Source organism: Bombina bombina, chromosome 6 (genome assembly GCF_027579735.1).
Source record: "Bombina bombina isolate aBomBom1 chromosome 6, aBomBom1.pri, whole genome shotgun sequence".
NCBI lineage: Eukaryota > Metazoa > Chordata > Amphibia > Anura > Bombinatoridae > Bombina > Bombina bombina.
The window spans coordinates 471,697,749-471,723,148 of NC_069504.1; the positions used below are offsets into that span (position 1 = coordinate 471,697,749).

The 25,400-nt window shown below is 42.1% G+C and overlaps 1 protein-coding gene across 1 annotated transcript in view; it reads right to left on the bottom strand.

Moving 5' to 3' along the window:
• The window catches only part of LOC128663103 (uncharacterized), a 180,309-nt gene that overhangs the window by 53,745 nt on the left and 101,164 nt on the right, over positions 1-25,400 (bottom strand). Inside the window, exons 8-10 of the mRNA XM_053717262.1 lie at positions 18,701-18,818; positions 17,788-17,902; positions 4,348-4,459 (exon numbers count right to left, since the gene is read on the bottom strand). Coding sequence (XP_053573237.1) covers positions 4,348-4,459; positions 17,788-17,902; positions 18,701-18,818 — 345 coding nt within the window. The remainder of the gene's footprint in view (positions 1-4,347; positions 4,460-17,787; positions 17,903-18,700; positions 18,819-25,400) is intronic.

The following is a 25,400-nucleotide window of genomic DNA, read 5'->3' on the forward strand; positions in this document are numbered from 1 at the left end:
TTCCGAAAATCCACGCTTGGATAAAATAAAGCGTTCATCTACAAGTAGTCAGCTTCAGAGAAACTAGACTTGGAAGAGAGAAGGATCCTTGAAATAGAAGGTCCTTCCTCAACGGAAGTCTCCAAGGTGGAAGAGGTAACATGTCCAGCAGGACTGTATCCTAATTCCTGCGAGGCCACGCCGGTGTAAAGAGGACCACCGACATCCTCTCCTGCTTAATTTGAGCCATAACTCGAGGAAGAGAAGCAAATGGAGGAAATAGGATGTGAAACTGAAAATCCAAGGTACCGCCAGAGCGTCAATTAGTACAGCGTGAGGGTTCCTTGACCTCGACCCGTACCTCGGAAGCTTGGCATTCTGACGAGAAGCTATGAGATCCTATTCCAATTGACCCCCTTTGAGAATCAGGCTGGAAAAACACTACCGGATGGAGTTCCCACTCCCCGGGAAAAAGGTCTGCCTGCTGAAGAAGTCCGCCTCCCAGATGTCAACTTCTGGAATGTGGATCGCCGACAGACAGCAACTGTGGGTCTCAGCCCACTGAATGATCTTGGCTACCTCTATCACGGCCAAAGAACTCTGAGTTCCTCCCTGACGTTGATGTAAGCCATTGAGGTTATATTGTCCGACTGGAATCTGATGAACCAGGCCAAAGCTAACTGAGGCCAGGCCAGAAGGGGATTGAAGATTGCTCTCAATTCCAGATTGTTTATGGGTAGAACAGACTCCAAGTCTATTGCTCCCCAGTCCAAAAGGTTGGTCTCTGTTGTCACAATCACCAAGGAGGAACAGCGAAAGCAGGTGCCCTGGGAGAGAAGATCCTGAGACAACCACCAAAGTAGAAAATCCCCTTGTCTCCTGCTCCAGCTGTAACCGCGGAGACAAATCTGCATACTCTCTTCCACTACTTGAGTATGTTTTAACTGCCGAGTTCTGAGGTGGAACCGGGCAAACGTGATGATGTCCAATGCCGCTACCATCAGCCCAATTACCTCTATGCACAGGGCCACTGATGGCCGAAGAGAGGACTGAAGTGCTAGGCAAGAATTGAAAATCTTTGATTTCCTGACTACTGTCAGACTTCATTGATGAGGAAAGAAATAAAGTTCTCCAAAAAAAAATATTCCAAATATTCCTTCCATGCGTGAGACCGCAGGAAAGATAACCCCATTTCCGTGAGTGATCTTGCTTATTGAAAGAAAGGCGCCTGAACCAGAAATTTGTTCAGATAAGGTGCCACTGCAATGCCCCACAATCGGAGTACCCCCAGCAGGGATCCTAGAACCCTTGAGAAAATTCTGGGAGCTGTGGCAAGGCCAAATAAAAGAACCACGAACTGAAAGTGTTTTTTTAGAAACGCACACCTTAGAACTTGAGATGGTCCTTGTGGATGGGTACATGCAAGGAAGCGTCCTTTAAATTCACAGTGGTCATAAACTGACCCTCTTGGATTAAAGGACGGCACTCTGAGAAACTTGTTTAGACTCTTGAGATCTAAAATTGGTCTGAAGGTTCCCTCCTTCTTGGGAACCACGAACAGATGGAATAGAGTCCCAGACTTCGTTCCTGCAATAGAACAGGAACTATGACTCCCAGGTTGGAGAGGTTCCATACATAGTGTAAGAACGCCTCTTTTTTTCTGCAGATAATCTTGAAAGCAGAAACCTGCTCCTGGGAGAAAAAATTTTGAACTCTAGTTTGTATCTCTGGGACACACTGTCCTCCCGGATTGAGGGCAGGCCCTTCATGCTGTCTTTGATTCCCCAGCAGGCTCCTTGGATTGCTTTCCCCTATTCCAAGACTGACTGGGTCTTCAGGAAGGCTTAGACTGCTCGTGCTTGGAAGGAGTAGATGGATTGCCCTTGAAATTTTGAAAGAATCAAAAATACTCTGACGTCCTTTTTTGTTTATTTCTCTTATCCTGAGAGAGGGAATGTCCCTTACCTCCATCAAACCAGGTCCAAACAAGGTCTTCTCCTTGTAAGGAATCGCCAAAAGTTTAAACTTAGATGAGACATCCGCAGACCAATATTTTAACCATAACACTCTGCGGGCCAATATGGCAAAACCTGAAATCTTAGCTCCCAGCTTAATATCCGAAGGGAAGCATCTGTAATAAAGGAATTGGCTAACTTACGTGCCTTTATCCTATCCAGGATTTCCTCAAGAGGAGTATCTGTCCGGATAGAATCAGAAAACGCATTAAACAAGTATGCCGCAGCACTGGTGACAGTAGCAATACAAACCAAAGGTTGTTGTAAACCCAGAAGTACATACATTCCCTGGGTACCATTGCCAAGACTCCTTGATAGAGTCTGCTATAGGCAACATCTTTTTTTTCTTTCTCAAAATAAGGAATGGAGAAAAGGGGATACCCAGTTTCTCCCATTCCTTTCGCAATCAGACCCGTACCTCGGATCTCCGTAGCCATATCTGGTACATTAATTACATCTACCATGGAGGGCACGTCAAAATCTTTGTATAGTTTACTGGACTTATTAGGATTGACTACGCCGGTAATGTCGGAGTCGTCCAGGGTAGCAAAAACCTCCTTAAGTAACAAATGGAGGTGTTCAAGCTTAAACCTGAAAGAAACAACTTCAGTATCAGACAAAGGTATTACACAGACTGAATCTGAGATATCCCCCTTATATACTACCGAAGTATCTTCCTCTTCAGGCTTCAGGGAAGAAACATTTGGAATAGCTACTACTGTATCAGCAACGTTATTCACTGATTAAATACATTTCCTCAAGCGCTTTCCCTGCAGCATGGGAAAAGCAGACAATGCATCAGATACCGCCGATGACTTTTAGAAAAGCGATGTCTTGCAAAGTAACTCCAGGTGGAGTTTGAGAGGAAGTGCAGGGCACTGCATGTGTGGGCTATAAAATTTTTGGACACTTTGAAGAGAAATTTGCGGCATATATTGAGCATTGTCGATAGTCTCCTGAACAGCATCCGCCTTAGCGAGAGTTGGTTCAGAAATTTTTTTTTTTTTCCCCTATAATTAAAGTTCTCTCACATACATAAGGAACAAAAAAAGGGATTATTGTTTCCACATTTGTATAAAAAAACATAAAGTGACACTTAGCAGGGCCTCTTGTCCATTCTGACTCACATATGGATGATTAGTCAAATAAAAGTCTTAATTTTTTTTAATAAAAATGAACACAGAAAAAACGTTACCGTTTCTTTAAATTTTAAAACGTACCTTTTTTATTTATGTGTGCAGAAATGGCTAAATAGGTACACAAATACTGCAAAAACCCCTCTACACCTCAGCATAACCTTGATGAGGTGCCTGCCAGCCCTTCTGGTTAAAAATCCAGACTCGGCTGTAGCGCTGTCCAGTTCTATGTACAAACACCCTGACTTAAAAACCTTGAAAATCGGAAGTGCTAGAAAAGTGGTGCGCAACTCAAATTGGCGCCACACATAGCTCCGCCCATCGTGGGCGTTTCAATAGTAATCTCCAGGTCGCCATTTTACTGTACAATCTGTGAAGTTACACTACCGGGAGAATGATTAACAGACTGACCAGCTTTAGCTCTCTAGACAGCTGCTTAACCCATGTGCCAATATCAGTAAAACCACCTCACTCAAATGTTGCGTCCTGAAGTACAATCTACTTTTAAAAATAATAAACTATTGATTGAAGAATCTTTCTAACACCTAATTTACCACCTCCTTGCTCTTAACGTAGGCAAAGAGAATGACTGGGGTGGGAGGGAAGGGAGAAGATATTTAACAGCTCTGCTGTGGTGCTCTTTGCCACCTCCTGCTGAGCAGGAGTGATATTCCCAACAGTAATTATGATGATCCGTGGACTCATCGTGTCATAAGAAAGAACGGTGGTTTAAAAAAATACTGACACAAGGGGGTGATCCTTTTTCCAACTCAGTGATTCTGTTTTTGAATTGTCTGTATTTTTGTCTGACATGTTGGTGTTATATCTTTCACTTGGATGTTATAAGTAGCACTGAGTAAATACAACTGGATAAACAAAAACTGTGTCTGTCTTTATTTCAGGCTGCAAAGCAACAATATGTGATTATTTTCAAGTGGGGTGATTTTTTTTCAATACCCACTGTAATGTCCCTGTATTTGTGAAACCTACTAAAGGAACTGGACCTTCACCCAATTTTATGATGTTTTCTTTAGGTACATTCTCATATAAGTAACACAACTGCAACACTCTTGCATCTATCAAATAATATTTAATTTTCCTTTCTTGTTAGAATACATTCATGTGTATTGTACATATATTGCATAGATCTTACTAAAGTCTAGATATAAGCTGCATACAGGAATAATTCCCCTTTCAAAATGACAGTACAGCCTCACCTGCTCCTTAGAACAAAAGCCACAGATCATTCTTGTTGCCAACTCCATTTCATGATTCTCAGCTGTGTTGTGACAAACATCACATGGATAGGTTTTCCCACAACACGGGAACCTACATGAAGGAGATGTCATATCAGACTAGGGAATATAGGATAACAAAATTTATGCTTACCTGATAAATTTCTTTCTCTTGTGGTGTATCCAGTCCACGGGTTCATCCATTACTTGTGAGATATTCTCCTTCCCAACAGGAGGCTGCAAGAGGACACCCACAGCAGAGCTGTCTATATAGCTCCTCCCCTAACTGCCACCCCCAGTCATTCGACCGAAGACAAGCAAGAAAAAGGAGAAACTATAGGGTGCAGTGGTGACTGTAGTTTAAAAATAAAAAACACCTGCATTAAAGTGACAGGGCGGGCCGTGGACTGGATACACCACAAGAGAAAGAAATTTATCAGGTAAGCATGAATTTTGTTTTCTCTTGTAAGGTGTATCCAGTCCACGGGTTCATCCATTACTTGTGGGACACCAATACCAAAGCTTTAGGACACGGATGAAGGGAGGGACAAGGCAGGCACTTAAACGGAAGGCACCACTGCCTGCAAGACCTTTCTCCCAAAAATAGCCTCAGAGGAAGCAAAAGTATCAAATTTGTAGAATTTAGAAAAAGTATGAAGCGAAAACCAAGTCGCCGCCTTACAAATCTATTCAACAGAGGCCTCATGTTTAAAAGCCCATGTGAAAGCTACCGCTCTAGTAGAATGAGCTGTAATTCTTTGAGGAGGCTGCTGGCCAGCAGTCTCATAAGCTAAACGGATTATGCTTCTCAGCCAAAAAGAAAGAGAAGTTGCCGAAAGCCTTTTGGCCTCTCCTCTTTCCAGAGAAGACGACAAACAATGCAGATGTTTGACGAAAATCCTTAGTAGCTTGCAAATAAAACTTTAAAGCACGAACCATGTCAAGATTGTGTAACAGACGTTCCTTTTTTGAAGAAGGATTAGGACACAGTGACGGAACAACAATTTCCTGATTGATATTCCTATTAGATACTACCTTAGGAAGAAACCCAGGTTTGGTACGCAAAACTACCTTATCTGCATGGACGATCAGATAAGGGGAATCACACTGCAAGGCAGATAACTCTGAAACTCTTCGAGCCGAAGAGATAGCTACTAAAAACAGAACTTTCCAAGATAAAAGCTTGATATCTATGGAATGCAAGGGTTCAAACGGAACCCCTTGAAGAACTTTAAGAACTAAATTTAAACTCCATGGCGGAGCAACAGGTTTAATCACAGGCCTGATTCTAACCAAAGCCTGACAAAACGCCTGAACGTCTGGAACATCAGCCAGGCGCTCGTGCAAAAGAATAGACAGAGCAGAAATCTGTCCCTTTAAGGAACTAGCCGATAATCCCTTTTCCAATCCTTTTTGGAGAAAAGATAGTATCCTAGGAATCCTGACCTTACTCCACGAGTAACCCTTGGATTCACACCAATGAAGATATTTACACCATATCTTATAATAGATTTTCCTGGTGACAGGCTTTCGAGCCTGAATCAAGGTATCAATGACCGACTCGGAGAAACCACGTTTTGATAAAATCAAGCGTTCAATCTCCAAGCAGTCAGACCTTGGAGTAGAAGGTCCTGCCTTAGCGGCAGAGTCCATGGTGGAGAGGATGACATGTCCACCAGATCCGCATACCAAGTCCTGCGTGGCCACGCAGGCGCTATCAAAACCACCGAAGCTCTCTCCTGCTTGATCTTGGCGATCAGACGAGGGAGGAGAGGAAATGGTGGAAACACATAAGCCAGGTTGAAGGACCAGGGCACTGCTAGAGCATCTATCAGCGCTGCCTGGGGATCCCTTGACCTGGACCCGTAACAAGGAAGCTTGGCGTTCTGACGAGACGCCATCACATCCAGTTCTGGTTTGCCCCAAAGTTGAATCAGCTGGGCAAATACCTCCGGATGGAGCTCCCACTCCCCCGGATGAAAAGTCTGCCGACTTAGAAAGTCCGCCTCCCAGTTCTCTACTCCTGGGATATGGATAGCTGAGAGATGGCAAGAGTGAACCTCTGCCCATAGAATTATCTTGGAAACCTCCATCATTGCCAGGGGACTCCTTGTTCCCCCCTGATGGTTGATATAGGCTACAGTCGTGATATTGTCCGACTGAAATCTGATGAACTTGGCCGCAGCTAGTTGAGGCCAAGCCTGAAGAGCATTGAATATCGCTCTTAGTTCCAGAATGTTTATCGGAAGGAGGGCTTCCTCCTGAGTCCACGAACCCTAAGCCTTCAGGGAGTTCCAGACTGCGCCCCAGCCCAGAAGGCTGGCATCTGTCGTCACTATAGTCCACTCTGGCCTGCGAAAACTCATTCCCCTGGACAGATGGACCCGAGATAACCACCAGAGAAGAGAATCCCTGGTCTCTTGATCCAGATTTAACAGAGGAGACAATTGCAGTGGTCTGAGACGGAACTATGTCCATTGCCGCTACCATTAGGCCGAACATTTCCATACACTGAGCCACTGATGGCCGAGAAGTGGAATGAAGAGCACGGCAAGAAGTTAGAAGTTTTGATATCCTGACTTCTGTCAGAAAAATTTTCATTTCTACTGAATCTATCAGAGTTCCTAGGAAGGAAACTCTTGTGAGAGGAGAGAGAGAACTCTTTTCTATGTTCACTTTCCACTCGTGAGACCTCAGAAAGGCCAGAACAATGTCCGTATGGGACTTGGCGATTTGAAAAGTCGACGCCTGAATCAGAATGTCGTCTAGGTAAGGGGCTACCGCTATGCCCCGCAGCCTTAGAGCCGCCAGAAGGGACCCTAGAACCTTCGTAAAGATTCTTGGTGCCGTGGCTAACCCGAAGGGAAGAGCAACAAACTGGCAATGCCTGTCTAGGAAGGCGAACCTGAGGAACTGATGATGATCTCTGTGAATCGGAATGTGGAGATAAGTATCCTTTAAGTCCACGGTAGTCATATATTGACCCTCCTGGATCATAGGGAGGATGGTTCGGATTGTCTCCATCTTGAAGGATGGGACCCTGAGAAATTTGTTTAGGATCTTGAGATCCAAGATAGGTCTGAAAGTTCCCTCTTTTTTGGGAACTATAAACAGGTTTGAATAAAAACCCAGCCCCTGTTCCTCTCTTGGAACTGGGTGGATCACTCCCATAACCAGTAGGTCTTGAACTCAACGTAAGAATGCCTCTCTTTATCTGGTTTACAGATAGTTGTGAGAGATGAAATCTCCCCTTTGGAGATGAACCTTTGAATTCCAGAAGACATCCCTGGGGAACAATCTCTAGCACCCAGGGATCCTGGACGTCTCTTGCCCAAGCCTGGGCGAAGAGAGAAAGTCTGCCCCCTACTAGATCCGGTCCCTGATCGGGGGCTACTCCTTCATGCTGTCTTAGAGGCAGCCGCAGGTTTCTTGGCCTGCTTCCCCTTGTTCCAAGCCTGGTTAGGTCTCCAGACTGGTTTGGACTGGGCGAAATTTCCCTCTTGTTTTGCATTAGAGGAAACTGAGGCTGCGCCACTCTTGAAGTTTCGAAAGGAATGAAAATTATTCTGTTTGGTCCTCTTATTGGACCTATCCTGAGGAAGGGCGTGACCTTTTCCTCCAGTAATATCAGAAATGATCTCCTTCAGACCGGGCCCGAATAGGGTCTGTCCCTTGAAGGGGATGTTAAGAAGCTTAGACTTTGAAGTAACGTCTGCTGACCAGGACTTAAGCCATAGCGCCCTACGCGCCAAAATGGCAAAACCTGAATTCTTAGCCGTTAGTTTGGTTAAATGAAAAACGGCGTCAGAAATAAAGGAATTAGCTAACTTAAGAGCTTTAATCCTGTCTAGAATGTCGTCTAGTGGAGTCTCCACCTGCAGAGCCTCCTCAAGAGACTCAAACCAAAAAGCCGCTGCAGCAGTAACTGGGGCTATGCATGCAAGAGGCTGGAGAATAAAACCTTGATGAATAAAATTTTTCTTAAGGAGACCCTCCAATTTTTATCCATAGGATCTAGGAAAGCACAACTGTCCTCGACGGGGATAGTTGTACGCTTAGCTAGGGTAGAGACTGCTCCCTCCACCTTAGGGACCGTCTGCCACGAGTCCCGTACGGCGGCATCTATGGGAAACATCTTTTTGAAAGCAGGAGGGGGAGAGAACGGCACACCTGGTCTATCCCATTCCTTAGTAATAATTTCCGAAAACCTCTTAGGGACTGGAAAAACATCAGTGTAAACAGGCACTGCAAAGTATTTGTCCATTTTACACAATTTCTCTGGAACCACAATGGGGTCACAATCATCCAGAGTCGCTAAAACCTCCCTAAGCAATAAGCGGAGGTGTTCAAGCTTAAATTTAAACACTGTCATTTCAGAATCAGACTGAAGCAATGCCTTCCCTGAGTCTGAAATGTCACCCACAGACAGAAGCTCACGTGCCTCGGCTTCTGAGTATTGTGAGGGTATATCGGACACAGGCATTAAAGCATCAGAAAGCTCTGTATTAGTTCTAGCCCCAGAGCTGTCTCGCTTTCCTTGTAACCCTGGCAGTTTGGAAAATACCTCTGTGAGGGTAGCATTCATAACTGCCGCCATGTCCTGTAAGGTAAAAGAATTAGACGCGCTAGATGTACTTGGCGTCACTTGAGCAGGAGTTATAGGTTCTGACACATCGGGAGAGCTAGATGGCATAATCTCCCTTTTTTCAGTCAGAGAATCCCCTGGAGATAAATCTTTAAGCGCCATAATATGGTCTTTATAGTTTATAGAAATTTCAGTACATTTGGTACACATTCTAAGAGAGGGTTCCACCATGGCTTCTAAACATATTGAACAAGGAGTTTCCTCTATGTCAGACATGTTTAACAGACTAGTAATGAGACAAGCAAGCTTGGAAAACACTTTAATAAAGGTGAAACAGCAATTAAACAAAAATGTTACTGTGCCTTTAAGAGAAAAAAACTAACACTTAAACTGCAAAACAGTGTAAAAGTATAGTAAAGTCTTTGAAATTTTTACAGTGTGTGTAAGGGACTAAAGCAACATTGCACCCACTTGCAAATGGATGATAACCCCTTAGGCCCCAAACCGGATTTAAAAACGTTAAAAAAAAAAACGTTACAAGACAGTTAAGCACCCTGCCACAGCTCTGCTGAGGCTCCTACCTGCCCTCAAGTACGATTTTGTGCAGAAATAAACCCCTTATAATGGTCCTCAGGTGCCAGAGGACTCCTCTAGGGAAGCTGGATGTCTCAGTCTGAATTAAAACTGCGCATTTAGAGCACTAAAATAGGCCCCTCCCACCATGTACTGGATGCCAGAGGGGCCTTAAGAAAATACTCCTAGGAGTATCTGACTAGCCATGTGGAAACTAGGCCCCAAATAAAGAGTTATCTCCCTCAGAGAAAAAACGTCCTATTTTTGAATTCATGTAAACGTTTAACTGTCACTAAGTAATAAGAGTATTACCCTGTTTTGTAAGCATGATCCCAGTCGCTGTTAAATCACTGCATCAGGCTTACCTCAAATACACAAGGCTCTGTCAGCATTTTCTAGAACTCATTCATCTTTCTAGAAATAAATATACTGAACATACCTCAAAGCAGGTAATCTGCAGACCGTTCCCCCAACTGAAGTTGTCCCATACTCTTCAGTTATGTGTGAGAACAGCAATGGACCTTAGTTACAAACCGCTAAGATCATCAACCTCCAGGCAGAACTCTTCTTCTAATTTCTGCCTGCGAGTAAAACAGTACGACGCCTGTACCGTTTAAAAATAACAAACTTTTGATTGAAGGTAAAACTACACTTAGTCACCACATATCTCTTGATACTTCCTATCTTGTCGAGAGCTGCAAGAGAATGACTGGGGTGGCAGTTAGGGGATGAGCTATATAGACAGCTCTGCTGTGGGTGTCCTCTTGCAGCTTCCTCTTGGGAAGGAGAATATCCCACAAGTAATGGATGAACCCGTGGACTGGATACACCTTACAAGAGAAATCCCATTTTGTATATATTGCTCACTGCGTGGTAATGGGGTAATTCATTGTTCTATATGAAGTTCACAACTAAGTTGTTCATACTGTGAAGTTTTAATAGAAGTGATCATTGTAATAAGTACTCTGTGTTAGCATTTTAGAATATTTTTTATTTTTAAGGCAGACATCCTTTTTAATTTTTTTAAATTAGACATTGTGGACAGAAAAAGCTGCTAAAAATCAAAAGCAGCTCACACTCACTGCACAGAAAAACTGCCAGAGGCACCTTGGGAGGAACGTAATGAGAGCAAGAGGACTGCTCCGATGACTGTGAGATCTGTGCAATGGAGCAACTGGGCTGAATTATGTAACCCTAAGAAGAGCAGAGTAAAAATATATTTCCACTAATTAGTAAATGTGAATTTTCTATCCCTTGGGACAACAAGGACCAGAAAAACATAATTTATGTAAGAACTTACCTGATAAATTCATTTCTTTCATATTAGCAAGAGTCCATGAGCTAGTGACGTATGGGATATACATTCCTACCAGGAGGGGCAAAGTTTCCCAAACCTCAAAATGCCTATAAATACACCCCTCACCACACCCACAAATCAGTTTAACGAATAGCCAAGAAGTGGGGTGATAAGAAAAAAGTGCGAAGCATAAATATAAGGAATTGGAATAATTGTGCTTTATACAAAAAAATCATAACCACCACAAAAAAAGGGTGGGCCTCATGGACTCTTGCTAATATGAAAGAAATGAATTTATCAGGTAAGTTCTTACATAAATTATGTTTTCTTTCATGTAATTAGCAAGAGTCCATGAGCTAGTGACGTATGGGATAATGACTACCCAAGATGTGGATCTTCCACGCAAGAGTCACTAGAGAGGGAGGGATAAAATAAAGACAGCCAATTCCACTGAAAAAAATCCACACCCAAAAATAAAGTTTAAATCTTATAAAGAAAAAAACTGAAAATATAAGCAGAAGATTCAAACTGAAACAGCTGCCTGAAGTACTTTTCTACCAAAGACAGCTTCAGAAGAAGAAAACACATCAAAATGGTAGAATTTAGTAAAAGTATGCAAAGAAAACCAAGTTGCTGCTTTGCAAATCTGATCAACCGAAGCTTCATTCCTAAACGCCCAGGAAGTAGAAACTGACCTAGTAGAATGAGCTGTAATCCTTTGAGGCGGAGTTCTACCCGACTCGACATAAGCATGATGAATTAAAGATTTCAACCAAGATGCCAAAGAAATGGCAGAGGCCTTCTGACCTTTCCTAGAACCGGAAAAGATAACAAATAGACTAGAAGTCTTTCGGAAATTCTTAGTAGCTTCAACATAATATTTCAAAGCTCTAACTACATCCAAAGAATGCAATGATTTCTCCTTAGAATTCTTAGGATTAGGACATAATGAAGGAACCACAATTTCTCTACTAATGTTGTTGGAATTCACAACCTTAGGTAAAAATTTAAAAGAAGTTCGCAACACCGCCTTATCCTGGTGAAAAATCAGAAAAGGAGACTCACAAGAAAGAGCAGATAATTCAGAAACTCTTCTGGCAGAAGAGATGGCCAAAAGGAACAAAACTTTCCAAGAAAGTAATTTAATGTCCAATGAATGCATAGGTTCAAACGGAGGAGCTTGAAGAGCCCCCAGAACCAAATTCAAACTCCAAGGAGGAGAAATTGACTTAATGACAGGTTTTATACGAACCAAAGCTTGTACAAAACAATGAATATCAGGAAGATTAGCAATCTTTCTGTGAAAAAGAACAGAAAGAGCAGAGATTTGTCCTTTCAAGGAACTTGCAGACAAACCTTTATCCAAACCATCCTGAAGAAACTGTAATATTCTCGGAATTCTAAAAGAATGCCAGGAAAAATGATGAGAAAGACACCAAGAAATATAAGTCTTCCAGACTCTATAATATATCTCCCTAGATACAGATTTACGAGCCTGTAACATAGTATTAATCACAGAGTCAGAGAAACCTCTTTGACTAAGAATCAAGCGTTCAATCTCCATACCTTTAAATTTAAGGATTTGAGATCCTGATGGAAAAAAGGACCTTGCGACAGAAGGTCTGGCCTTAACGGAAGAGTCCACGGTTGGCAAGAGGCCATCCGGACAAGATCCGCATACCAAAACCTGTGAGGCCATGCTGGAGCTACCAGCAGAACAAACGAGCATTCCTTCAGAATCTTGGAGATTACTCTTGGAAGAAGAACTAGAGGCGGAAAGATATAGGCAGGATGATACTTCCAAGGAAGTGACAATGCATCCACTGCTTCCGCTTGAGGATCCCTGGATCTGGACAGATACCTGGGAAGTTTCTTGTTTAGATGAGAGGCCATCAGATCTATTTCTGGAAGTCCCCACCTTTGAACAATCTGAAGAAATACCTCTGGGTGAAGAGACCGTTCGCCCGGATGTAACGTTTGGCGACTGAGATAATCCGCTTCCCAATTGTCTATACCTGGGATATGAACCGCAGAAACTAGACAGGAGCTGGATTCCGCCCATACCAGAATTCGAGATACTTCTTTCATAGCCAGAGGACTGTGAGTCCCTCCTTGATGATTGATGTATGCCACAGTTGTGACATTGTCTGTCTGAAAACAAATGAACGATTCTCTCTTTAGAAGAGGCCAAAACTGAAGGGCTCTGAAAATTGCACGGAGTTCCAAAATATTGATCGGTAATCTCACCTCCTGAGATTCCCAAACCCCTTGTGCTATCAGAGACCCCCACACAGCTCCCCAACCTGTAAGACTTGCATCTGTTGAAATTACAGTCCAGGTCGGAAGAACAAAAGAAGCCCCCTGAACTAAACGATGGTGATCTGTCCACCACGTCAGAGAGTGTCGTACAATCGGTTTTAAAGATATTAATTGAGATATCTTTGTGTAATCCCTGCACCACTGGTTCAGCATACAGAGCTGAAGAGGTCGCATGTGAAAACGAGCAAAGGGGATCGCGTCCGATGCAGCAGTCATAAGACCTAGAATTTCCATGCATAAGGCTACCGAAGGGAATGATTGTGACTGAAGGTTTCGACAAGCTGATATCAATTTTAGACGTCTCTTGTCTGTCAAAGACAGAGTCATGGACACTGAATCTATCTGGAAACCTAAAAAGGTTACCTGTGTCTGAGGAATCAATGAACTTTTTGGTAAATTGATCCTCCAACCATGATGTTGAAGAAACAACACAAGTCGATTCGTATGAGATTCTGCTAAATGTGAAGACTGAGCAAGTACCAAGATATCGTCCAAATAAGGAAATACCACAATACCCTGTTCTCTGATTACAGACAGAAGGGCACCGAGAACCTTTGTAAAAATTCTTGGAGCTGTAGCTAGGCCAAACGGCAGAGCCACAAACTGGTAATGCTTGTCTAGGAAAGAGAATCTCAGAAACTGATAGTGATCTGGATGAATCGGAATATGCAGATATGCATCCTGTAAATCTATTGTAGACATATAATGCCCTTGCTGAACAAAAGGCAGGATAGTCCTTATAGTTACCATTTTGAATGTTGGTATCCTTACATAACGATTCAATATTTTTAGATCCAGAACTGGTCTGAAGGAATTCACCTTCTTTGGTACAATGAAGAGGATTTGAATAAAACCCCAGTCCCTGTTCCAGAACTGGAACTGGCATAATTACTCCAGCCAACTCTAGATCTGAAACACATTTCAGAAATGCTTGAGCCTTCGCTGGGTTTACTGGGACACGGGAAAGAAAAAATCTCTTTGCAGGAGGCCTTATCTTGAAGCCAATTCTGTACCCTTCTGAAACAATGTTCTGAATCCAAAGATTGTGAACGGAATTGATCCAAATTTCTTTGAAAAAACGTAATCTGCCCCCTACCAGCTGAGCTGGAATGAGGGCCGCACCTTCATGTGGACTTAGGAGCTGGCTTTGATTTTCTAAAAGGCTTGGATTTATTCCAGACTGGAGATGGATTCCAAACTGATACCGCTCCTGAGGATGAAGGATCAGGCTTTTGTTCCTTGTTGTGACGAAAGGAACAAAAACGATTATTAGACCTAAATTTACCTTTAGATTTTTTATCCTGTGGTAAAAAAGTTCCTTTCCCTCCAGTAACAGTTGAGATAATAGAATCCAACTGAGAACCAAACAATTTATTACCCTGGAAAGAAAGGGAAAGCAGAGTAGACTTAGAAGACATATCAGCATTCCAAGTTTTAAGCCATAAAGCTCTTCTAGCTAAAATAGCTAGAGACATATACCTGACATCAACTCTAATGATATCAAAGATGGCATCACAAATAAAATTATTAGCATGTTGAAGAAGAATAATAATGCTATGAGAATTATGATCTGTTAATTGTTGCGCTAAAGCTTCTAACCAAAAAGTTGAAGCTGCAGCAACATCCGCTAAAGATATAGCAGGTCTAAGAAGATTACCTGAACACAAGTAAGCTTTTCTTAGAAAGGATTCAATTTTCCTATCTAAAGAATCCTTAAAGGAAGTACCATCTGCCGTAGGAATAGTAGTACGCTTAGCAAGAGTAGAGACAGCCCCATCAACCTTAGGAATTTTGTCCCAAAACTCTAATCTGTCAGATGGCACAGGATATAATTGCTTAAAACGTTTAGAAGGAGTAAATGAATTACCCAAATTATCCCATTCCCTGGAAATTACTTCAGAAATACCACCAGGGACAGGAAAAACTTCTGGAATAACTACAGGAGATTTAAAAACCTTATCTAAACGTTTAGATTTAGTATCAAGAGGACCAGAATCCTCAATTTCTAATGCAATTAGGACTTCTTTAAGTAAAGAACGAATAAATTCCATTTTAAATAAATATGAAGATTTATCAGCATCAACCTCTGAGACAGAATCCTCTGAACCAGAAGAACCATTATCAGAATCAGAATGATGATGTTCATTTAAAAATTCATCTGAAAAATGAGAAGTTTTAAAAGACTTTTTACGTTTACTAGAAGGAGGAATAACAGACATAGCCTTCTTAATGGATTTAGAAACAAAATCTCTTATGTTATCAGGAACACTCTGAGTATTAGATGTTGACGGAACAGCAACAGGTAATGTAACAGTACTAAAGGAAATATTATCTGCATTAACAAGTTTGTCATGACAAACAGTACAAACAACAGCTGGAGGAACAGATACCATAAATTTACAGCAGATACACTTAGCTTTGGTAGCTCCAGCACCAGGCAGCGATTTTCCAGAAGTATCTTCTGACTCAGTTTCAACGTGGGACATCTTGCAATATGTAATAGAAAAAACAACATATAAAGCAAAATTGATCAAATTCCTTAAATGACAGTTTCAGGAATGGGAAAAAATGCCAGTGAACAAGCTTCTAGCAACCAGAAGCAATAAATAATGAGACTTAAATAATGTGGAGACAATAGTGACGCCCCTATATTTTTTTAGCGCCAAAAATGACGCCCACATTATTTGGCGCCTAAATGCTTTTGGCGCCAAAAATGACGCCACATCCGGAACGCCGACACTTTTGGCGCAAAAAAACGTCAAAAATGACGCAACTTCCGGCGACACGTATGACGCCTGAAACAGAAAAAAATGTTTGCGCCCAAAAAGTCCGCGCCAAGAATGACGCAATAAAATTAAGCATTTTCAGCCCCCGCGAGCCTAACAGCCCACAGGGAAAAAGTCAAATTTTAAGGTAAGGAAAAAAATTGATTTATTCATATGCATTATCCCAAATATGAAACTGACTGTCTGAAATAAGGAATGTTGAACATCCTGAGTCAAGGCAAATAAATGTTTGAATACATATATTTAGAACTTTATAAAAAAGTGCCCAACCATAGCTTAGAGTGTCACAGAAAATAAGACTTACTTACCCCAGGACACTCATCTACATGTAGTAGAAAGCCAAACCAGTACTGAAACGAAAATCAGCAGAGGTAATGGTATATATATATATATAAGAGTATATCGTCGATCTGAAAAGGGAGGTAAGAGATGAATCTCTACGACCAATAACAGAGAACCTATGAAATAGACCCCGTAGAAGGAGATCATTGAATTCAAATAGGCAATACTCTCCTCACATCCCTCTGACATTCACTGCACGCTGAGAGGAAAACCGGGCTCCAACCTGCTGCGGAGCGCATATCAACGTAGAATCTAGCACAAACTTACTTCACCACCTCCATAGGAGGCAAAGTTTGTAAAACTGATTTGTGGGTGTGGTGAGGGGTGTATTTATAGGCATTTTGAGGTTTGGGAAACTTTGCCCCTCCTGGTAGGAATGTATATCCCATACGTCACTAGCTCATGGACTCTTGCTAATTACATGAAAGAAATAAGCATTTTAAAAACAGGGAGAGCCACTGAAAACTAAGGCTTGTATTAATAAAGATAAACTTTCACTGGTGAAGTGATGTAAGATGTCTTGACAAGGCATGGACTTGTTTTGGTTTAAGAGACACAGACATAAAAGTAACTAGATGTTCTTTTAAATCACTTACAGGCATTTTAAAGTTGAAAACTTTTTCCCACGTACAAGTGTAATCATGCAACAAAAAGACATGCCTATGATTTAATAAGCTAATTAAAGAGACACGCCCCTTCCCCAGGCGACACTGACACCTGAGGAAGGGCGGTGGCTATGAAATGCATTGTGGCTAATGTTTGGCCAGACAGACAACTGTTGGGAGACTTCATTCCTTATGTTTTTTGTTTTTTTAATGCAAGTATAACTTTTTTTTGTATTAGATTGTTTAATGGTTTGTATATTTATTGAACAAATTATGTGCACTCTCTTTAATTCATAAACTGCTTTTCTTTTTCTTGTACGATAGCTGCATTATTAGATATTTTTCATTTTATACGTGTTTTTTGAGAACTAAATTTCAGTGACTCTAAAGAGCTAAATGTTTTTCTTTAATTATTTAATATGAAATTGCTGTGCATGTGCATGTGCAGAACCCCCCCCCCCCCCCAAAAAAAAAGCCTATATATTGCACTTTGCTTGAGGAAAACAAGCAGTTTATATTTCTTTACTTCTAAGAAGAGAAAAAAAAAAGTCTAGTACGTTACTTTAAGCAATCAAGGAAATTGATGAGCCCTTGTTTCTAGGTGTTTGGTAAGGTCTTCTCCATATCATAATCTAAACGAGTAGCTATGAGAGTTATTTATGGGGGAACCAGATAATACAAAAGGTGGATGTAGCAAATACTTGAACCACGCCCAAAAGCAATAAGGATATCTGTATCTGTTCTATGATGGCTAAATGACAAAAATGAGTAATACCCAAATCACTAATCGATACATTTGAAATGAACACTATGTATCAAAAGGCACGTGACTCTAGAAAATAATAGGTATATAAATAAATATATAAATGTCCTTTTGCTCTGCATGATCAGTGTTAGGATTTACCCCAAACTCACCTTAACCAGCGGTGGCTCTTTCTGTAATGTCTGCAGGTTCCTTGGTCTGGGAGAGGTTTTCCCAACTGTATAGATGGATCTCTCAAAGTTTTCTTCCTGTTCTGGTTCTGCAGACCTGAATATATAGTCTTATTACCACATTGATCACATTTAACACACACAAAGCCTTGCTTAACCTTGTGATAAAATAAAATGTATAAAACGGACATATTAACTCTAGATCCATTCAAGACTCTCTTCTCCTAAAATATGTCATGCAAACCTCACAATTGTTACCTTGATGACATACACATAACTTCAATGAAAACGTAAAAGAGAAAAGAAGAACCACATAAATTTACACATGCCAGTGACATATTTATAATTAATGGATATATTGCTTTGTCCCTCATAAAGTAGGTAAAACCTTTTCAGAAGTCTTCAGGTTCCTCCTCTCCCTTTATACACTTCCCTATACCCTGGAACACCTATTAAACACCTTACTTACACCAGCAATACAAAAGTTGTCACTAGAGGTAACCTAAAGAATAAGCCCCCTTAGAAAGCAAGGGAACAACATATGGTTGGGAATAAATCCAGGAGAAATTTTTGTGTGTTACAGTGAATGCATGTCAAGGTTCAAAATAGCTGCAGACATCCCTGGCGTAAGGTTTTTTACTTTTACAAGAATATTTCAGACTTGATCAGACCCACAACTCACACTGTATTATTAAATTTAAGAAGATAATTGAAGTCAGATGGAAGGGAAGAGTCTGTAGACTTCTGCAAGGTTTCTTCCTATAGAAGTGGCACAAGAAAATATGCAGAACGCTTCAAAACATGGTATTGCAAATATGTGAGAAAAACCATAAATCATATAATTCTAGGTAAAAACATATAATATTGTAATTTCTATTAGGACAAATAATCATACCGCTGACTTTCCCTGCAAATCGTTCAACTTTCTGGAATTTGGCTGCTTCAGTGAAAACATTGAGTTTGCTATGGCAACTCAAACAGTTCAGTTCCTTAATGATCCCGTATGAAAGGTCCTAGAGAACAGGAAGATCAGGCAAATGAGAAAAAAAAAATTATGATTACCTGATCATTTAATTTCCATCTGTATGAGGAGAGTCCAAGGCATCATTCCTTATTTGTGGGAATACAGAACCACCAGGAGGAGGCAAAGACATCCCAGCCAAAGGCATAAATACCACCCCCACTACCCTCAACCCCCAGTCATTCTGCCGAGGGAACAAGGAAAAGTAGGAGAAATATCAGGATATAAATGGTGCCAGAAGAAAAAACACAAATTTTGGTCCGCCCAATGGAGAAAATGGTCAGGAGCCGTGGACTCTCCTTATACAAATGGAAATGAAATTATCAGGTAAGAATAATTTATGTTTTCCATCTTAATATGAGGAAAGTCCACGGCTTCATTCCTTACTTGTGGGAAACATATACCCAAGCTCTAGAGGACACACGGGATGGTAAAAGAGAGGTGGACCCTAATCTGAGGGCACGACAGGCTGCAAAACCTTTCTCCCAAAAGCTGCTTCAGCTGAAGCAAACACGTCAAATTTGTAAAACTTTGAAAAAGTATGTAAGGAGGACCAGGTAGCCACCGTACAAATCTGCTCCATAGAGGCCTCATTTTTGATGGCCCAAGAAGAAGCCACAGTTCTAGTTGAATGAGCCCTAATCCTCTGAGGAGGCTTATGTCCTGCTGTTTCATACGCTAAGCGGATAATGCTCCTCAACCAAAAAGATAGAGAAGTGGAAGAAGCCTTCTCTGCCCTCTACACTTAGACATCAAACAATGCAGAAGTCCGTCTAAAATCATTTGTGGCCTGAAGATAGAATTTCAAAGCCCTAACCACATCCAGATTATGAAGCAATCGTTCCTTCTAAGGAGGAGGATTAGGACACAAGGAAGGAACCACAATCTCCTGATTGATGTTGCAATCAGACACAAGCTTAGGGAGAAAACCCAACCCAGTGCGAAGAACAGACTTATCAGCATGAAAGACTAAGTAAGAAGGCTCACATTGCAAGGCCGCAATCTCAGAGGCTCTGCATGCCGAGGAAATAGCAAGTAGAAAAAGAACCTTCCAAGACAGTAACTTAATGTCAACTGAGTGCATGGGCTCAAACGGAGCCTTCTGCAAAACCTTAAGAACCAAATTTAAACTCCAAGGAGGAGCAGAATGTCTAAACACAGGCCTGATTCTGGACAGAGCCTGCACAAAAGACTGAATATCCGGTAGCTCAGCGAGCCTCTGTGAAGCAACACAGATAGAGCCGAAATCTGTCCCTTTAAGGAACTGGAGAAAGGAAAGAATCCTGGATACCTTGACCTTATGCAAGGGGAATCCACATTCTTCACACCAGAATAGGTAGGTCATCCACACCTTATCGTAGATGCGACGAGTAACCGCTTTCTGGCTTGAATGAGAGTATCAATCACTCTGTCAGAGAACCCTCTCTTGGCTAGGACTAAGCGTTCAATCTCCACACAGTCAGCTTGAGAGAATCTAGATTTTGATGAACAAAGGGACCCTGTTCCAGCAGATCTGTCTGACAAGGTAACCTCCAAGGAGGAGATGATGACATCCCCACCAGGTCCGCAAACCACATCCTTCGCGGCCACGAAGGAGCAATAAGAATAGTCAAAGCTTCCTCCTGCTTGATGCGGACCACTACCCAAGGTAGAAGTGGTAAAGGTGGAAAGATGTAAACTAGGTTAGACACCCAGGGTACTGCTAAGGCATCTATCAGTTCTGCCTGAGGATCCCTGGACCGCGACCCGTACCTGGGTAACTTAGAATTGAGTCTGGACACCATGAGATCTATCTCTGGTGTCCGCCATCTTTTGCAGATCTCCACAAACACTTTGGGATGGAGAGACCATTCCCCCGGATGAAAGGATTGTCTGCTGGGAAATTCTGCTTCTCAGTTGTCTACACCCGGAATGTGGATCGCTGACAGCGAACAGGAGTTGGTCTCCGCACATTCCAGAATCTGAGACAGTTCCCTCATGGCTAGGGAGCTTCTTGTTCCCCCCCTGATGGTTGATGTAAGCCACCGAGGTAATGTTGTCCAATTAAAATCTGATAAACTGGGTCGAACCTAGAAGAGGCCAAGCCTTTAAAGCGTTGAAGATCACTTGAAATTCCAGAATGTTAATCGGGAGGAGAGACTCTTCTTGAGTCCACAGGCCCTGCGCCTTCCTGGCGCCCCAAACAGCTACTCATCTTGATAGACTTGCGTCCGTAGTCACAATCTTCCAGGATGGTCTCAAGAAGGATGTCCCCTGGGACAGGCGATCTGGACAGAGCCACCAAGAGAGCAATTCTCTTGACCGGTTGTCCAGAGAAATCTGTTGGGATAGATCCGAGTGATCGCTGTTCCATTGCCTCAGCATGCGCAGCTGAATACGTTGCAAAATTACAAAATTACTTCCAATTGTCTTGCCCTCCAGACCTCCTTAACGCCATCTGTGGAGGGCAAGACAATTGGAAGTAATTTTGCAACGTCTGGTCTGTAAGGAATATCTTCATGGATATGGAATCTACTATCGTGCCCAGGAATTCCACTCTGGTACTGGGAACCAGAGAACTCTTTCCTAAGTTTATCTTCCATCAATGAGATTGAAAAAGTAGCAGAGCTCTTGAATGGTCTTCCACCAGCCGGCAGGACGGAGCTTGGACCAGGATGTTGTCCAAGTTTGGAGCTACTGCAATACCCCTGGATCTCGCCACCACGAGCAGAGCCCCTAGAACCTTTGTAAAGATTCTTGGGGCAGTAGCCAGACCAAATGGGAGAGCCACAAACTGGAGGTGTTGGTCCAGAAATGCGAATCTTAAGAACTTGAAGTGATCCTTGTGTTTTGGCACATGAAGGTAAGCATCTTTCAAGTCTATCGTAGTCATGAACTGTCCCTCTTGAACCAAGGGCAGAATCTACCTTATTATTGCCATCTTGGACGACGGCACCTACAGAAATTTGTTTAAGCACTTTAGGTCTAGAATTGGGCGAAAAGTACCCTCCTTCTTTGGGACCACAAAAAGGTTTTAGTAGTAACCCAGACCTCTTTCTGCCAGAGGTACTGGCACAATCACTCCTAGGGAGGAGAGATCCCTCATGCACCCTAGAAAAGCATCTATTTTTTTCAGGTCTTTAAGACAGGTTTGATAAGAGAAATCTGCCCCTGGGTGGATGAGTTTTGAAACCTATCCTATAACACTGAGCAATGACCTCCAGGACCCAAGGGTCTTGCACATCTCCTAGCCAAGCCTTCACAAAGAGAGTCTGCCCCAACACGATCCGACAACGAATTGGGGGCCGCCCCTTCATGCTGACTTAGTCTCGGCGGGATTAAGATGGTTTCCAATTTCCCATGGACTGATCCTGCTTTGCGGAGGGCTGTTGGCGTTGGGATTTACCCGAGTGAAAGGGACAAAAATTGGGACCCTGTCCTTTAGGTTTGTTCTTCTTATCCTGCGGTAAGAAGGCACCCTTGCCCCCAGTGACCGTGGAGATGATCGAGTCCAGTCCTGGACCGAAATGTACCTTTCCCTTAAATTGAAGTCATGTCCGCGGACCAAGACTTCAGCCACAGAGCCCCACGAGCCAGAACAGAAAAGCCTGATGTCTTGGCATTCAAGTGAATAATCTGCATGTTAGCATCGCAAATAAATGAATTAGCTAACCTCAAGGCCTTGATTCTTTCCTGGATCTCATTGAGGGGAGTTTCCACCTCGATCATCTCCGATAGAGTGACACCAAAAGGTAGCAGCTCCAGCCACCGCAGCAACCGCAGCTGCAGGTTGAAATAAAAACCCTGTGTGCTGAAACATCTTTCTCAACAGAGTTTCAAACTTCTTATCCATGGGCTCCATGAACAATCCTCAAGCGGGATAGTGGTGTGTTGGGGACAGATCCCTACAACTCTAATTGTGAGTCAGGAACCGGGAACAATTTTTAAAAGACGAAGAAGGGGGAAAAAAAAGAGGATCCGAGTCTTTCCCGTTTATTCTTAATTATATTTGCCATCTTAACGGGAACCTAGAAAGTTTGTGGCACAACCCTGTCCTCATAAACCTTATAGAAGGTTCCTCGGGTAACTTTGGTTCCGGAACCTCTAACGTAGCTAATACTTCCTTTAACAGAAAGCGTAAGTGCTCTATCCTAAATCTAAAGTCAGATTCCTCCGCAGCCGGAGGCTTAGAGGCAGCTGATTCCGACCCAGAAAGAGCCTCCTCTGAAGCATCAGGGACGTCTTCATCAGCGGATAATCTAGTGTCAGATAAATCCAGCAAGTTGGTAGATGACCCCTGGGAAGGATAGCAGTATTTAACCTTTCACTTGCGCTCAGCAGAGCAAGGTAAAGCACTTAAGGCTGCAGACACTGCCGTTTGCAACTGTTCAGAAAAATCTGGCAGTAAGAGGACCCATCCCGAAGGAGGATTAGTCGTGCAATGGGAAGCTGCATGTGTAATCGGAGATGACTGCAGGGAACGCGCCTCACGGAACAGAGACCCCTCAGAGGTAGACGGCTTAGTTGTACTAAACATCGTATTCTTTTTAGATATAATTACTTTATCAAGGCATGTGCAACATATTTGAGCAGGCGGGTAAACCGTAGTCTCCTCACAATAAAAACAGGTATTAGCTCTTGGTAAAGAGGGAGTACCCTCTAACGCATCAGAGTCCTCCATAGCCTGTGCTTCTAAAATGGACTATAGAAATAGTAAATGGCACCTTTATACCCCCAATGGCCGGGGCACTCACCACCTCCTATGACCCAGGCCCCAAAGAGAAACAGCTTTGTCTCTTGTATACCGCACGGTCAGGAAAGAGGTAGATAATGAGGCCACATCCGGTCACATGGAGTGGCATGCAGGACCGCCCCTGCTGCACAAAGGAAAGCGTGCCAAACTGACAGGCTGCGCAGATATCCAAAACGAAAGTAAAACCTGAATGTTCTCACAGCTGCCAGAGCCTCATCTCACACATGTCGCAGCATAAAACATAATAAAGCAAATCATGTATAAATTCCCCCTGTTCAATAATCCCCTTAAGGAAGATATTAACCCTTGATTCCATACAGATAAAGGAGTCACACTGTGACCCTGTCTTCTTACATTATCATATGATATAAAAATAAACAATCTTACCGGAATCATCACCGTGGAACAGACGCACAGTCTCTCAAGTTTGACAGTCTTGTAGCATCACACCTGACATGGACTTGAGTGATAGAAGCAGGCAGTGAAACTCGTCAACTTAGGAGCTTAGGAGTTGTTAATACGAGTCTGGATGGTTTCGCAGAAAGACTCTCACTGCATCTCCAGACCCTAACGTTCGCCAATACTCTCACTGAGAGGCTGACAAGACTACTTAAAACTCCAGTCCCATAGCGAAGAGTACTACCCTCCATAAGAGACTACTCTGAATCTTCCGACATTTCTCTGCCATCCTCCTGTGACGAAAGGCAAAAAATGACTGGGGGATGAGGGGAGTGGGGGAGGTATTTAAGCCTTTGGCTGGGGTGTCTTTGCCTCCTCCTGGTGGCCAGGTTCTGTATTCACACAAGTAACGAATGAAGCTGTGGACTCTCCTCATATCAAGATGGAAATCAAAGAACTAATTATATAGGCAATTAAGGGCTAGATTACAAGTGGCGTGCTATTTAGCACTCCAGTGTTAACTTAGTTAGACTGAGAATTTTTGCACGCGCCATGTTGTGTTCGTATTATGAGTTGGAAGTAAAAAGTTAGAGCATGAGCAAAAACCCGACACTCGCAAAAATTGGAATTGAGAATATTGCAACCGCGTTAATGTTATCCCCCATAGACTTCAATGGAACACCTATACTTGTGTGGCAACCCGACATGAAATATAAATATTTCACATTTGAATGTCCTTCACATAGCAGAATATGTTCTATTTATTCTTAAATAAATATATATATATATATATATATATAATTTATTTGGTTTTATATATATATATATATATATATATATATATATATATATATATATATGATTTTGTTATATACTTATAAACTATGATTAAATATAGGTATAGATATATACAGATATATAAAGGTATATCTATTTAAAAATACTTAGAACATAATACCCTATGTGAAGAACATTGGAATGTGAAATATTTACATTACATACACAGTTAAACAGGTTATTAAATATCAATTTTGTATAAATATGATTTTACATGTTTGCAGCTACTTGGCTGGAAAGGGTTCCAATGCCCATACAAACACATATGTATGAACATATACATGTTTTTATGTGTTTATATGTGTATATAAGTCTGTAAATACATATATACACATATAAATACACATTTATATATAAAAACTTAAATTATGCTTACCTGATCATTTTCTTTTCTTCAGATGAAGAGTCCACAGCTGCATTCATTACTTTTGGGAAATTCAGAACCTGGCCACTAGGAGGAGGCAGACACACCCCAGCCAAAGGCTTAAATACCCCTCCCACTTCCCTCATCCCGAGTCATTCTGCAGAGGAACAGTAGAAGAAATATCAGGGTGAAAAACACGGGCGGGGAGCTGTGGACTCTTTCCATCTGAAGAAAAGAAAATG